The sequence below is a fragment of the Mytilus edulis genome, chromosome 3 (assembly GCF_963676685.1).
Source record: "Mytilus edulis chromosome 3, xbMytEdul2.2, whole genome shotgun sequence".
Classification (NCBI taxonomy): Eukaryota; Metazoa; Mollusca; class Bivalvia; order Mytilida; family Mytilidae; genus Mytilus; species Mytilus edulis.
In genome coordinates this window covers 51,065,819-51,078,956 of record NC_092346.1, presented here as the reverse complement: position 1 = coordinate 51,078,956, position 13,138 = coordinate 51,065,819, and the positions used below count along the sequence as shown (strand labels likewise).

General features: G+C 31.4%; 1 protein-coding gene across 1 annotated transcript; it reads left to right on the top strand.

Moving 5' to 3' along the window:
• Window positions 1-1,534: 1,534 nt before the first annotated feature.
• On the top strand, window positions 1,535-12,746 carry LOC139516745 (protein-glucosylgalactosylhydroxylysine glucosidase-like). Its single transcript, XM_071307030.1, has 12 exons — window positions 1,535-1,637; window positions 2,969-3,171; window positions 3,496-3,703; window positions 4,352-4,580; window positions 5,173-5,323; window positions 5,935-6,174; window positions 6,567-6,776; window positions 7,759-7,870; window positions 8,656-8,774; window positions 9,488-9,585; window positions 10,764-10,895; window positions 12,264-12,746. Exons 2-12 carry the CDS (start codon window positions 2,988-2,990, stop codon window positions 12,744-12,746), a joined length of 2,166 nt encoding a protein of 721 aa, XP_071163131.1. The 5' UTR covers window positions 1,535-1,637; window positions 2,969-2,987.
• Window positions 12,747-13,138: the final 392 nt, after the last annotated feature.

The following is a 13,138-nucleotide window of genomic DNA, read 5'->3' as shown; positions in this document are numbered from 1 at the left end:
AACCTTTGGTGACCCCATAGTTTAAGTGCCTTTAAAAAGTACATAGTGAGCTGTGGTCGTTACATACAAACGTTCACCTAAATTGTCCCAGTCAATGCATGAATTTAATGTGTCAATCAATGGCCACAGCCACACTGTTTTGAATTTCATTCTAAATTTGATACCAAAGTTTATATCAAAGTGTTAGAGGCGATCAAATTTATGACTTAAAGAATTGAATGGTTAAATATACAACTATAAGATACAAAATATCATGTTGATGTCTTTTTTGGACAAGTTGTACACACTTCAGAATGAGGCACTTTGGAAGCCTTGTATGGTCTTGTATACATTCATGTTTTTGTTAAATACTTTGGTTAATCCACTGTGAAGTGAGGTTGGTGAGTATTGTCTGTAATTTCCACTGACACTGTTTTTTCTGTAAATAAAATTTAACTGATATTTTATTTTTTTTCGGTAAAAAGTTGTAAAGAGCATGCGTAATTCCGTATTCAAATTAACTTTAAGTATTACAACTAACCACCTGACAGTCATGACTTAATGACATTGAAGTTAACTTTGAATGCAAAAAGACCTCTGCCATAAGTTTAGAAAATTCGTTTATTTTAGACCGATTCTTTTGGAAGGTAAAACTAGTATTAGTGAAAAGGGTACAAAAATGTGATATCAAATAAAAAAAACGTTAATACTTAATATTATAACTTTATTTGAAAAATCTTCACCCCACGTGGTATCATTTGCTATTGTTACTAAGTATAGCAGCCGAATATGACGTCATGCGGGCATGCGCAGCATACGAGAAGAGAAAGTAGAATTAGGTCGAAAACGTCAGACGGTCGAAAACACAATACGAGACGATATACTTATGTTTGACTTAAAAACAAAAAACATTAAGCTTTATACGTGTAAAGTGCCAAGTATGGTAACGTGAATTATGTTTCATCAACTCAAAATCACAAAAATATAAAATGATATACCCATATTTTATGTACCAGTTGTACAATATATAAATCACACAGGACAAACACGTTCCGTTATCACTTGGAGTCTAAGAAATTTATTCAGTATAAACATACCATGGGAGAGGTAAATATTTTAACTATCTGTGACTTTGCTTTCATTTAAACCGTGAATTATGCTAAATAATACAAAATTTCCTTTACATATTACATTGCATGTTTAAGCAATACTTTATCAAGATAAGACGTCTGTGTGGAGTCTGAGACAAATAAAGTAATGATAAAAATGTATATACTAAATAAACTCTTAATGTGAATAATGAAAAACCATAATAAAATTAAAGGTTCCCGGGCAAATAAAACAAATACACGTTATTACAGGGAACTTACAACATAGCAATAGCACATCAGTTTTATTTGATAGTTGCAGGGCTACAACATAAATCAAAGAAATGTCAATTAATAAAAATCATTATAATTACAAAGCCTAGTTGGCTGTAATTAACTGCATGACGACATATCTTGCTTCTGTATATGCAATTTTGAAAAATACCAGTTTCGTTATTTGCAGTTTGTGATTTCCATTTGCTTCTTTTTGTTTCAATGTCTGATTGCTGTTGACTCTTCAATCTATTCACCGTGTGACAGTGAAGATGTTTGGTGTCTGGTATCAAGCAGGTATGACATCGGTATATTGCATTATCATAAATAAATTTAAAGAATAGTCTATCCTACAGAAATATCTGGAACATCCCAAACGTCCTAACAGTACAAATACAAATCTGTCTTTGAACTTTGAAACGGGATTAGATATTTCTCTAGGTCTTCTGAGTTATTTATTCTTTGCTGTCTTTTTTTCCAATACGTATAATCAATCAAAAACTCTGGTCTTGTCTACAGTAGTGATAGTTATGTCTGTGTAGAAATTATCCGTATTGATAATGTATACTATGCTTGGTAGTCAGTGTTGAATAAATCAAAGTTTGTCTAGAGTCCTAGAGTCGGGGCGATTAATAGCTCGCAATATGGCGTAGGTGCTTGTCCAACATGAAAAATCGTATGGCAAATGTATAAACTTAATCATGATGTTGTTTACTTACTGTACATTGCTTTTTAATTATCCATTATCTACATTCTACTTATGGTTGTATACTGATACAAAGAAAAATCTTAATACGATTTAGTATTTTTTTAAACATTTTAGTATTATTGTACCAAGTCAGGAAAATGGCAGTTGTTATCTTATAGTTCAATTTTGTGTGTGTTAATTACATGGTCGTTTTGATTTTTTTTTGTTGTACTTCAGTGTTTCTGTTTATTCGTTGTTTACCTCTTATAGTTGATGTGTTTACCTCAGTTTGAGTTTGTAACCCGGATTTGTTTTCTCTCAATCAATTTAGGACTTTTGAATAGCGGTATACTACTGTTTCCTTTATTTGATAACACAAGGTATCTAGAAAAGAGAGACGAAAGATACCAAAGGGATATTCAAACTTATAAATTGGCAATAAATTGACAATGTCATGAAAAAGACGAAAGAAAAACATATAATATTGAAATGATTCTTTTATTTGTGTCTTTTATAACCATACATAAACAATCACAATATGTTTACTATTTAAGACTGTTGAATAATATGAAGAGAAAGTCAAGTGAAACAGAAATATTAAGATTAAACTGAAAAAACAAACAATGTCTTTTCTGAATGATGTCTAGCCTTCTCAAACTGTGGCATAAATCATTTCAAATCTAGAAATACTTAGAGAGAACATAATCAATAGTAAGGGAAAAGGGAAACTCCAATGCAAGTGTTAGTAAAATGTTTTTTAATAGAAATTTAAACAAATGTTTATTGACCTTGGACTTTTTGTATACAGAATATTTCGTGATATTTTGTGTGTAAATTGTATCAAGATGAAACATATTCCAATCATTTTATTGAGCCTAACATTAAGCCTGAAACTATAGTAAAATACTAATACCTGTGACCATATTGATCTATATTTAAGCTTACCTGATGAGAAATTTATGCCACCTATTGGTAATGGTCATATTGCTACAAATGTCCTGAGTGATACCATATACATGAATGGATTTTACAATGGTTACAGAGAAGATAGTCACAGAGCAAGATTACAAGCCACTTCAGCTGTTGATGTTCAATTTAATGACGGTCGGGATTCTAGATATTACGCCCTGGATATGTTCAATGGTAAACAAGCAGTTGTTTTGATAAGCCATCTTTATTTTGTTCATATATACTAGTATATATAAAAAATGCCATAAAATATAGTCAAACATAGGTCTGAACAAAAGTTTCAAAGATATTCTTAGGTCTTTCTAAATATAGTCACTGGTTTTGGAGTTGTGGACCGACGATTTGATTAATTTTTTTATTCGACTTTTTCACTTGTTTAAATTTTCTTATTCCCATTTTTCAAATGAAAAGATTTTTGAATGCACGAAGAATTTTTTTTTCATATTTCATAGCATCAAAAGAAGTCTTCTTATCTTATTTCGATATTATATTTTTCAGGCATCTTCTATCAGAAAATTTACCATCCAACACAAAATACGAGTATTACCATCATGTATTTTGCTCACCGAAAATATGATACTCTACTGGTTACTCATGTCTCAGTTCAGCAGATTTTACCAACAAATATAAGTTTTATATACTCAAAAGGTGGTTTAAGTCAGGATATCGACAACTTTTCAGAGGTTAAAGTTGATAACTCAACCACGTATGTAAGATAATTTGGGATGTAAGGAAGTTTTTTTTTTTTGTCATTTCTTTTTAGTTAAATTAAGTAATGATATAACGTATGTATATTCTCATCAATTGAAAACGATGAAACAGTTTCTTTTTATATCTCAAAATGAATACTAGTATTGATTTATAAACGCACATTGTTTTGCTAAATTTTCAACATGTAAATAATTACCACAGCTTTTAGTTCAACTGAAAATATAAACCATAGTAAAACCGGGTTTTTTTGTTCGTTTTTAAAGAAGACATACTTGAAACTCACGTGTTTAAATTAATGTAGATTGAAACATTTCGAGCTTTAGCAACTATAGTGATGAGAAAATACAGATTCAATAGATGGGTTTATACTTCTATGACGAACTTAACACTGAACTATCGACCCGGAGATGCATTACTAATAAAAACTCATTAAATTGGCGGAAAATTAAATGAAATCGTGAAGAGTCCCAGTCCATTTATATCTTGACAAGATGAACCAAATAAACGACAACCCAATGCACTTATTGAATTTGGTTTGCAGATATTTCACTCAAAACTGGTATACAATGATTATTTGTTCAAATGGAAATTAATAACTTGAATTATGTTCTAAAATTATTTAAATAATACAATTGCATGATAGTTATTGGTCAGGTGAAAACAAAAGACCGGAGACAGATGATTTAGAACCAATGAGATTCCATCATGTTTGGACTAAAAAGGTCAATATATCAGAGGATTTCATCAATGATTCATATAGGTCAAACTGGATTTCGATTACATCAATTGGTACTGATAAAGGTGAAGTGTTCTCATTGCATAGAAAGGCCCTGGAAATGAGACATGATAATCTAGTCAACCAACATAAACAGGTGAAGAAAGCGATTATTCCTTTTTTCTGCCTTTTAAACACTCATGTTATATAAATAACAAGATACTGTATGAGTGACAATGAGACATCAACTCTCAATCAATGTAACAATGTAGGAAACCATTGGTCTAATCTATATTAAAAAAAAAGAGAAACGAGAAACACTTATGAACTGCACCAACACACGACAATCACTGAACAACAGGCTCCTGACAGGACAGGTGCATAAAAACGCATCGGTAATAATCATTCTAACTGGTGCCAACCTTCTCCCTAAACTGAAACAGTAGCGAAATACTACAACAAAAAGGGACACACTATAAAATGTCGATTGAAATGGCTTAACTCGACCAAAAAGACATATGAACAAAAACAATTTAACATACACTGAACATATAAGTTTATCTATGACACAACAAAAATACTATATAAGAATAGGTACAATGGCAATAAGACCACTCAAGTTTACGAAGAACCATGTCTTTAAATGCATTGTTAACATATTTCAATTCATGCACAAATTAAAAAGTAAAACGTGTTTTTATGTATATTTTCGTTTTCGCTTTTTTTTCATAAACTGTAAATTCTTATAGGAATGGAATAGAATTTGGAAGAAAGGACATATAGAAATCCATGGTGATGATAAAGAGCTCCAAAGGAATATCCATGCAGCCTTCTATAACATATTGTCTTCTTTACCACAGAAACAAAATGTTCACAATCCTTTTATAGGATTAAGCCCAGGTAAGCAGTACATATGTTGTGAATCACTTAGATATCATAGCGCTTAGAATATTCTAGTAAATACATTTGTTTTATTTTAGTAGTAGAGGCACTGGGAAAGCATAAGGTCGATTCCAAGACGATCTTAATCTTCGCCAACTTTACTTTACTTGACGCCAATTGAAATTTTAATAACCAATGTAGAATTTATTGCAGACGCGACCTTTTTATTTTCGTGAACAAAAAGAGATGTTAAATATGACTGCAATTCGAAAATGCCAAACAAAACAGGAACAAAATCCAAAAAAAACAGTTATCAACAATATGCAGATGGTATGACAAGGGTTGAACCGTATTCTGTCCAAAAAAAATGCGAATCCATGTAAAGGCACACTCATCAAACGGAAGGGTCAAATCATTATCTTGATATATCAACATCCATCTTCAAATATCGATCAGTGGTACGACAAACGGTACATAAAGTACAAAAATCTGAACCGTATTAACAGTTGTGTATATACTATATGGTAACGATATAGTGAATAAGAAAAAGCACAAATCAAATTGTTAAGGCACAATTTTTTTTATTTACCATACGTTAACTTCTAGATAAAATTTTATTCTAATTTCAGGTGGATTATCTCGTGGGGGTAAAATCAACCCCAATAAAACTGGGGGTCCGTCAAACGACTATGCAGGTCACGTGTTCTGGGACATGGATACATGGATAATGCCACCAATTATGATGTTTCATCCTAATTTAGCTCGCCTAATGATAAATTCCAGGATTCGAGTGCTAGATACAGCAAAGGAAAACGCCAAAGGCACTGGGTATTTGGGAGCCCGATTCCCATGGGAACAAGCTGTTACTGGTATTTATAATAAACTTAATATAAGCAAATAGACATTTCATTCACTTGACATATGACAATTGCTTATTAAATTTTGTGATGTTCAAATATTGACCAATATCATAAGAAAACTATGTAAAAACGTAATTTCCAGGATTGACAACGTCATGACCAAAAAGACAAACATCGATAAGTAACAAACATTGGTTCCCAGATTATAACACAGAAAATACAAAAAAAGGCAGAAGCAATAGATAAATCATGTGCTTTTATTTATATTGCAAACATGTCACTTTTTTAATTAATAAATTTCCGTACATAGGTGTTTGCAACTAATGTTTTAAAATGATACATTAATTGATGAAGTGGAGAATCGAATACAATTATTCAAACCGACTCATTTCATCAAACAGGTATAGAGACGTGTCCATGGGATTTAGCGTCCCAATATCAAGTCCATGTGACAGCCGATGTTTCATATGCTCTACGGCAATACCTTTACGTATCATCTAAAGATGCGTCAATTGAGATGTTGACCAATGGTGGATCGTCACTTGCCTTAGAGATTGCAAACTTTTGGGAAAGTCGTGTTAATAAAACTGATGACAGGAATGATATATTAGGTAAAAAACATGTTCTCGTTTATTTTACTATTTTAAATACACCTCATAAAACCTAAAACTCTCATAAAAACATATAACAAGTAGAATATAACCGTATCAGAACCAAATAATTAACAGATACTGGATTATAATTACACATGTATACCTGTGTTGTTAAATTCGAGTTAACTGAATTAATCTGAAATTTATATATATATTATATATGGATTTTTTTCTAAACTGAGTTAAATTCCTTTTATTTTTAAAAATCTTTTTTCGAAGTTTATATCATTATAAAATATTATGCAACTTATGCTCATGAAATAACAAAAAAATATCCAGATCTTTTTTTACGAACATACATTTTATCCAAATAACTTGTATATCAATGTCCGAAAGCTTATGAATCTAACACTTTACAGAGTTGATGGCAATAAAGCCGTGTTATGAATTAGTAAGCTGGAATTTTGAATATTGAATCAATAATAAGAAATGGGTATCACCATTTTATATATATGATAAATTTGTGAATGGAAAAAAGAGTGTTAACTCTATTGGCACTGTAAATTGATAATTGTACCATTAAAACTAATGTTATATCTTGTATGAAATAAATACACTTGGTCTTCCACTATTCTTTCCTTATTGGTGATTAAACCATATCTTGGAAACACATTCGAAATAATTTTTGCATTTAAGTTTTATATCATATACAAACAAACTTCAAAGCAGATAAAAAGATATAACGATAATTATGAAAAATATAATCAAGCAGGTCAAAGCAAACGCACGGGGCACTGGTTTTGAACATGCAAACAGATAACCTTATTTTCCCTTAAAAGTTAAGTCGACCATGTAAGGGATGTAAAGCCTGTCAATGTCGTTAAAAATCCATCGTCGTCCGTTAAAAGTACGAATATCAAAATTAGGTGCATCAAATACTTGTGGTCATTTCATTTCGTCAACGGGAAAACAAAACTAAATTCCTTTTTTATCTATGCAGGTGTAATGGGACCAGACGAATACCATTACAACATCAACAACTCAGTATTTACTAACTACAACGCAAAGTTAAGTTTGATGCTGCCTTCATTTTTAGACAACAATTACAAAGGGTAATATTTACATTTATGAACTGTCCATGACATTCACAAATAAAACGTTAACCAGTAGTAGCAGGAGTTAAATGTTCGAATATTACAAATATTTTGGCCACGAGCATCACTGAAGAAACATGTATTGTCGAAATGCGCATCTGGTGCAAGAAAATTGGTACCGTTAATTTTATTACTACCACTGGGTCAATGCCTCTGCTGGTGGACTATTTTTGTGTTATTAAAATTTGCTGTTACAAAATATTAGAAATTATTATAAATTAAGGAATGTATCTCCATCATGCAAAGCTCTGATTCCTTTCACGGATTTGGCTATACTTTTTGGACCTTTTGGATTATAGCTCATCATCTTTTATATAAGCTTTGGATTTCAAATATTTTGGCCACGAGCATCACTGAAGAGACATGTATTGTCGAAATGTGCATCTGGTGCAAGAAAATTAGTACCGTTAATTTTATTGAAACCTGCTGCAATTGTTTGCACCTGTCCTAAGTCAGGAATCTGAAGTTCAGTAGTTGTCTTTTGTTGATGTGGTTCATAAGTGTTTCTCGTTCCTCATTTTTTTATATAGTTTAGACCGTTGGTTTTCCCGTTTGAATGGTTTTACACTATTAATTTTTTGGGGGCTTTTATAGATTAATGCTCGGTGTGGGCCAATGCTCTGTGTTGAAGGCCGTACTTTGACCTATAATGGTTTACTTTTATAGATAGTGACTTGTGTGACGATTTGTCTTCGTTGGCACTCATACCTCATCTTCTTATATCTGTTTAATGTATTTTATAGTATTGACCTAAAGAATAAAAAAGAAATAGTAAAGTATAATGAAACTGCAAGTAAACTCAAAATACTATTTGACGAGCGTACAAGATTTCATCCTCAGTTTGAGGGATTCAGATTAAAAGGTATGTAAACTTTAAAGAAAGACTTTTGTATTGTAAGAAACGATAACCAGACTATATACGTTGAAATGATTGTATGCTGTACATGAAGGTTTAGCAGTGTTCACGTAATCTTGAACTTAATTCATGGTTATTCAGGTCAACATAAAATTTTCCTTGTTTGCTATCCATCTTATATATTAAAAGCATTTACTGATTTAGTCAATTATATTTGGTGTTTGGAATTATTGTATGGTATTTAAGACTGTCTGGCTGGGTTAATCATAACCTGGCCTTATTTTCATACTTAATTTGTCAACATCATTTTTCTTACTTAGGTATGTTTTTTTCATACACTGTAATCAACTTAATTTGGAGTATGATTTTGTAACGGAAAGGTCTGTCTTGCAGGATTCATCTGCATGATCATTGGTTAATTATTAAGTTCAAATGATGAAACTTTTATTAGAGTCTTTCAATAAAAATTCAATTATGATCAATAAAGAAGACAATGCATTTCAGCGTACTTCTGTTTTAAGTGCATTAAATTGTTTCATTAATTCGAAAAGAGAGCAAAGTTCGTTTTGAAGGTCATGCTGAACAAGTTGATTTAAATAGTTATGTTTTCCCGGAACAATATTTTCATGTGAATTATCTCAAAACAGTCCTTGTTCAAATCATTGAATGTTTGCGTAACAATTGAAAAAATATGTCAAGCTTTATTTTTTTTACTTTAGATAAAATAAAGCAATCTGATGTCGTTCTCCTGGGATTTCCACTGTTAATGCCAATGGACCCTGAAATAAGACGAAATGACCTGGTATCATATGAAAAGGTAAGATATCTAAACTGGAAAGAGGTGCAAATTTTGTATTTGGTTTGCTCTCAATAGTTTAAAGTCTTTTGAACAGCGTTATACTAATGTTAATTACCTTTAATAAATACCTTTATAAAAGTAAAACAATGAAAATTTAATGAACCAACAAACAAACAATAAAAAGACCACCTTTTGGTTATTATGAGTTGCTGGGGTAAAACTTCAAAGATTTCGTGTTTTCAAAATATTTGTTGTTAGATTGGTTAATGTATGTATGTACCTCATATTGTTTATGATAAACCACGCGATCCCAATATCAAACATGAAAAATTAAATAGCTCAAATGTATCTTTTCCGCTCAACCAACCCCAAGACGTTATTTAACTTTGAAAACCCCAAAAACTCATTCTTATAAAGAAAAGTTCACGATGACACCATATATGATAAAAGATGTGCAAAAATTTCAAAAAAATACCAATCAAAGATTTAAAAGGAGTTGCTGATTTGCATATAAGGTAAAGTGTATGTTTTGCAATGGATTCACTTTTAAAAGGGTACGAAAAGAAAATGGATTTTCCATCTCAGGAATAATTTATCTTGGCTGTATTTTACAAAAATCCTCGGCATTTTAGGCCTCAATGCTCCTTAACTTCGTATTTTTTTTGGCCGTTAACTGTTTTTGATTCGAGAGTGACAGATGAATCCTTTTTATTCAAAAATTGCTGGACATGCAAAATTATAAGCCTGGTAAGGATCTCTAATAGTTTATTTTACTGTTATTTTTGGTTTTTGGTTGGTTTTTTTTTATATCAAAAACTAAAATTATATGTATATTATCCTAAGATAGAAGAGAGGTGTTTCTAAACATTGCACTGAGTTCAAGTCTTTAGATAAAGATATAGAAACAGTTGCGGATACAAGTTGACTATTCTCTTATGAACAAGACAAATTCAACGATTTGGGACACTAAAACGTCATTCATTTGCGTCAAATTTGCACAATGCCAGCAGAATGCCAGTCAAAATAAAAATTGTATATTTTTCTTGATATTATAAAAAAAATAAAAAAGAAGATGTGCTTGTTTTTTTTTTGTTTTGTGGTTGGCAGTTTAGAAAGTATTGATGATAAATATTTAGGAAGAATCGCTATCATATATATTTGTTCAATCGAAACATAATGCGAATAATTTATTTCAGATGACCGATCAATTTGGGCCAGATACTGGAACTTGGAGTATGCACACTGTTGGGTGGTTAGAGCTACAGGATGAACAAAAAGCTCAAGAAATGTTCAAAATGTTACTAAGAAATATAAATGGTCCATTTAAGGTATTTGTGTAGTAATACATATATGTTAAGAAGTATATCTTTAAAACAGATTGGCTTTTTTAACATTTTTTATTCAAGCGTCACTGGTGAGTCTTTTGTAGACGAAACGCGCGTCTGGCGTAAATATAAAATTGAAATCCTGGTATCTATGATGAGTTTATTTTCAACCACTGGGTCGATGCCACTGCTGGTGAAGTTTTAATTCCCCGAGGGTATCACCAGCCCAGTAGTCAACATTGCTGTGTTGAGTTGAGTTATCATTGATATGTTCATAATTATAAATTAACTGTTAACAAAACTTTGAATTTTTGAAATTCTAAGGCTTTTCTACCTCAGGAATAGATTACCTTGCGCATCTGGCGTAAATATCAAATTTTAATTCTGGCATCTGTGATGAGTTTATCTGCATGATTGAATGACAAATAAATGACCTTGTGTATCGTATCGTCAATGGACTCTAGCTGGATATTAGTATCAATTTTTCCAGTTTCAAGATTTAAATTAAAACAACTTGTGGTATTTTCTCTTTAATTGCCTCCTTAACTAAGTCAATTTAACAATGTTGAAACAACTCGGTGTTTATTTTAAACAAGTAAAAAAAATAATACAAAAGAATTCTTTGTATTTCCATTAAATCAAAGTGTGATACATACGAAAAATTGCAAATATCGCATGTTTGTGTGAAATGTGGCATCGCAAGACACCTTGAAACAGATGAATAGAATTGCATCTTAAGATTAAAACGTCCAACCGTATTTCTTACTTCTATAAACTTATGTGATGTTAATTTTTTTTTAGTGTGATCCTTTTCTTTTTAAAATACTTGTATTATCATTGTCATAATGTACAGGCTTTAGTTGTTTTTTTTTTTTTTTTTTTTTATCAAACTCTTAGTTGTTTTACCCTTAATAGTTTAAAATCCTAAATTTTTTACTAGACGCTTTGTTTCGTCTCATTTTCAAGTTTTATTAAAAAAAAAAAGTAAACTTCCTCGTGAAAAGTTTACCCTAGATGAATTTGACTTTTATTTAAAGGTTCCTTGGTCCTATAGATGATCACGTGTAAATATGTACTTCATAATAATCCTTGGCTTTGAGCATTCATGATAAAGGCCAACCAAGAAAACCGCTTCGAACGCATACATTTTTAAAGTTATTTTTAACTTTTATTCAATAGAATAATACTGGGTTTACAAAAGTAATTTGTTGGTCCCTTTACAACTTGCTGTTTGATGTGAGCCAAGGCTCCGTGTTGAAGACCGTACTCTGATTTATAATGGTTTAATTTTACAAATTATGACCTGGGTCGAGAGTTGTCTCATTGGCACTCATACAACATATTCTTATATCTGTATGATACACATTTCAGGTATTCAGTGAGAAACCTTCGAATTCGCCTGATGGACCAAGATGTGTAAATTTTATAACTGGAGCAGGAGGTTTATTGCAGGCTGTCATTTTCGGTTATGGTGGAATACGGATTCGTGAATCACAATTAGACTTGAATCCTCATCTTTTGCCAGGTGTCAATCGTTGGGCAATGAAAGGATTGAAATACAAGGGATTTGAATTTGATGTTTCTGTAAATCAAAGTGATATCCATGTAACACTGATAAGTGTATCTGACGGACAATCGGCGTTAACAATACAGTCGTCATCTAAAAAAGAATTGAACACACAAATTGGTAAGACTTATACGTTCGAAAGAGGAAAGCTCGTATTTGAGGTGAAAGATTTTCCAAATCGGACACCAACAAATGGCGTCAATACAGCTGCTGGCGTTGACAAATGCGTTGGATTTGAGACAGTACTACTCTTGTTTATTGTTACGTGCTACCATATTTTATTTTAGAATAAAAAGTAAAATAACAAAACTACCCAACTCAAAGGAAAAGTTAACAAAATTTCAATCCTGGTATATATGATGAGTTTATTTGAAACAGAAAGTCCCTCAACAGGTAAATATCCACCCTCATTTTTGTAAGAAATGATATTCATAATTGTTCATGAGTCACTTCATACCAATAAGGAAAATTATCATTTCGATACTGTTTCATGGTCCGCACCTCCCTATATCTTTGATCTCTGTTAGTAAATCACTTCTATCACAGTTCTTTGAAAAGAAGAAATTTGTTTAAGAACAAATGGATATAAAAAAAAAACTTTTACAATAACCTTTTACTTTTGTCGACTTTCTTAGTAGGTTCAGAACTCCAAAAGAAGACAACACTTACAGTCTACAGT

Excerpts from the sequence above, each read along its gene's own strand:
- LOC139516745 (XM_071307030.1), top strand. The coding sequence starts at position 2,988 with ATGCCACCTATTGGTAATGGTCATATTGCTACAAATGTCCTGAGTGAT. Across the intron at positions 6,777-7,758 it reads TGACAGGAATGATATATTAG|GTGTAATGGGACCAGACGAA; the intron begins GTAAAAAACATG and ends TTATCTATGCAG. Across the intron at positions 8,775-9,487 it reads TGAGGGATTCAGATTAAAAG|ATAAAATAAAGCAATCTGAT; the intron begins GTATGTAAACTT and ends TTTTTACTTTAG.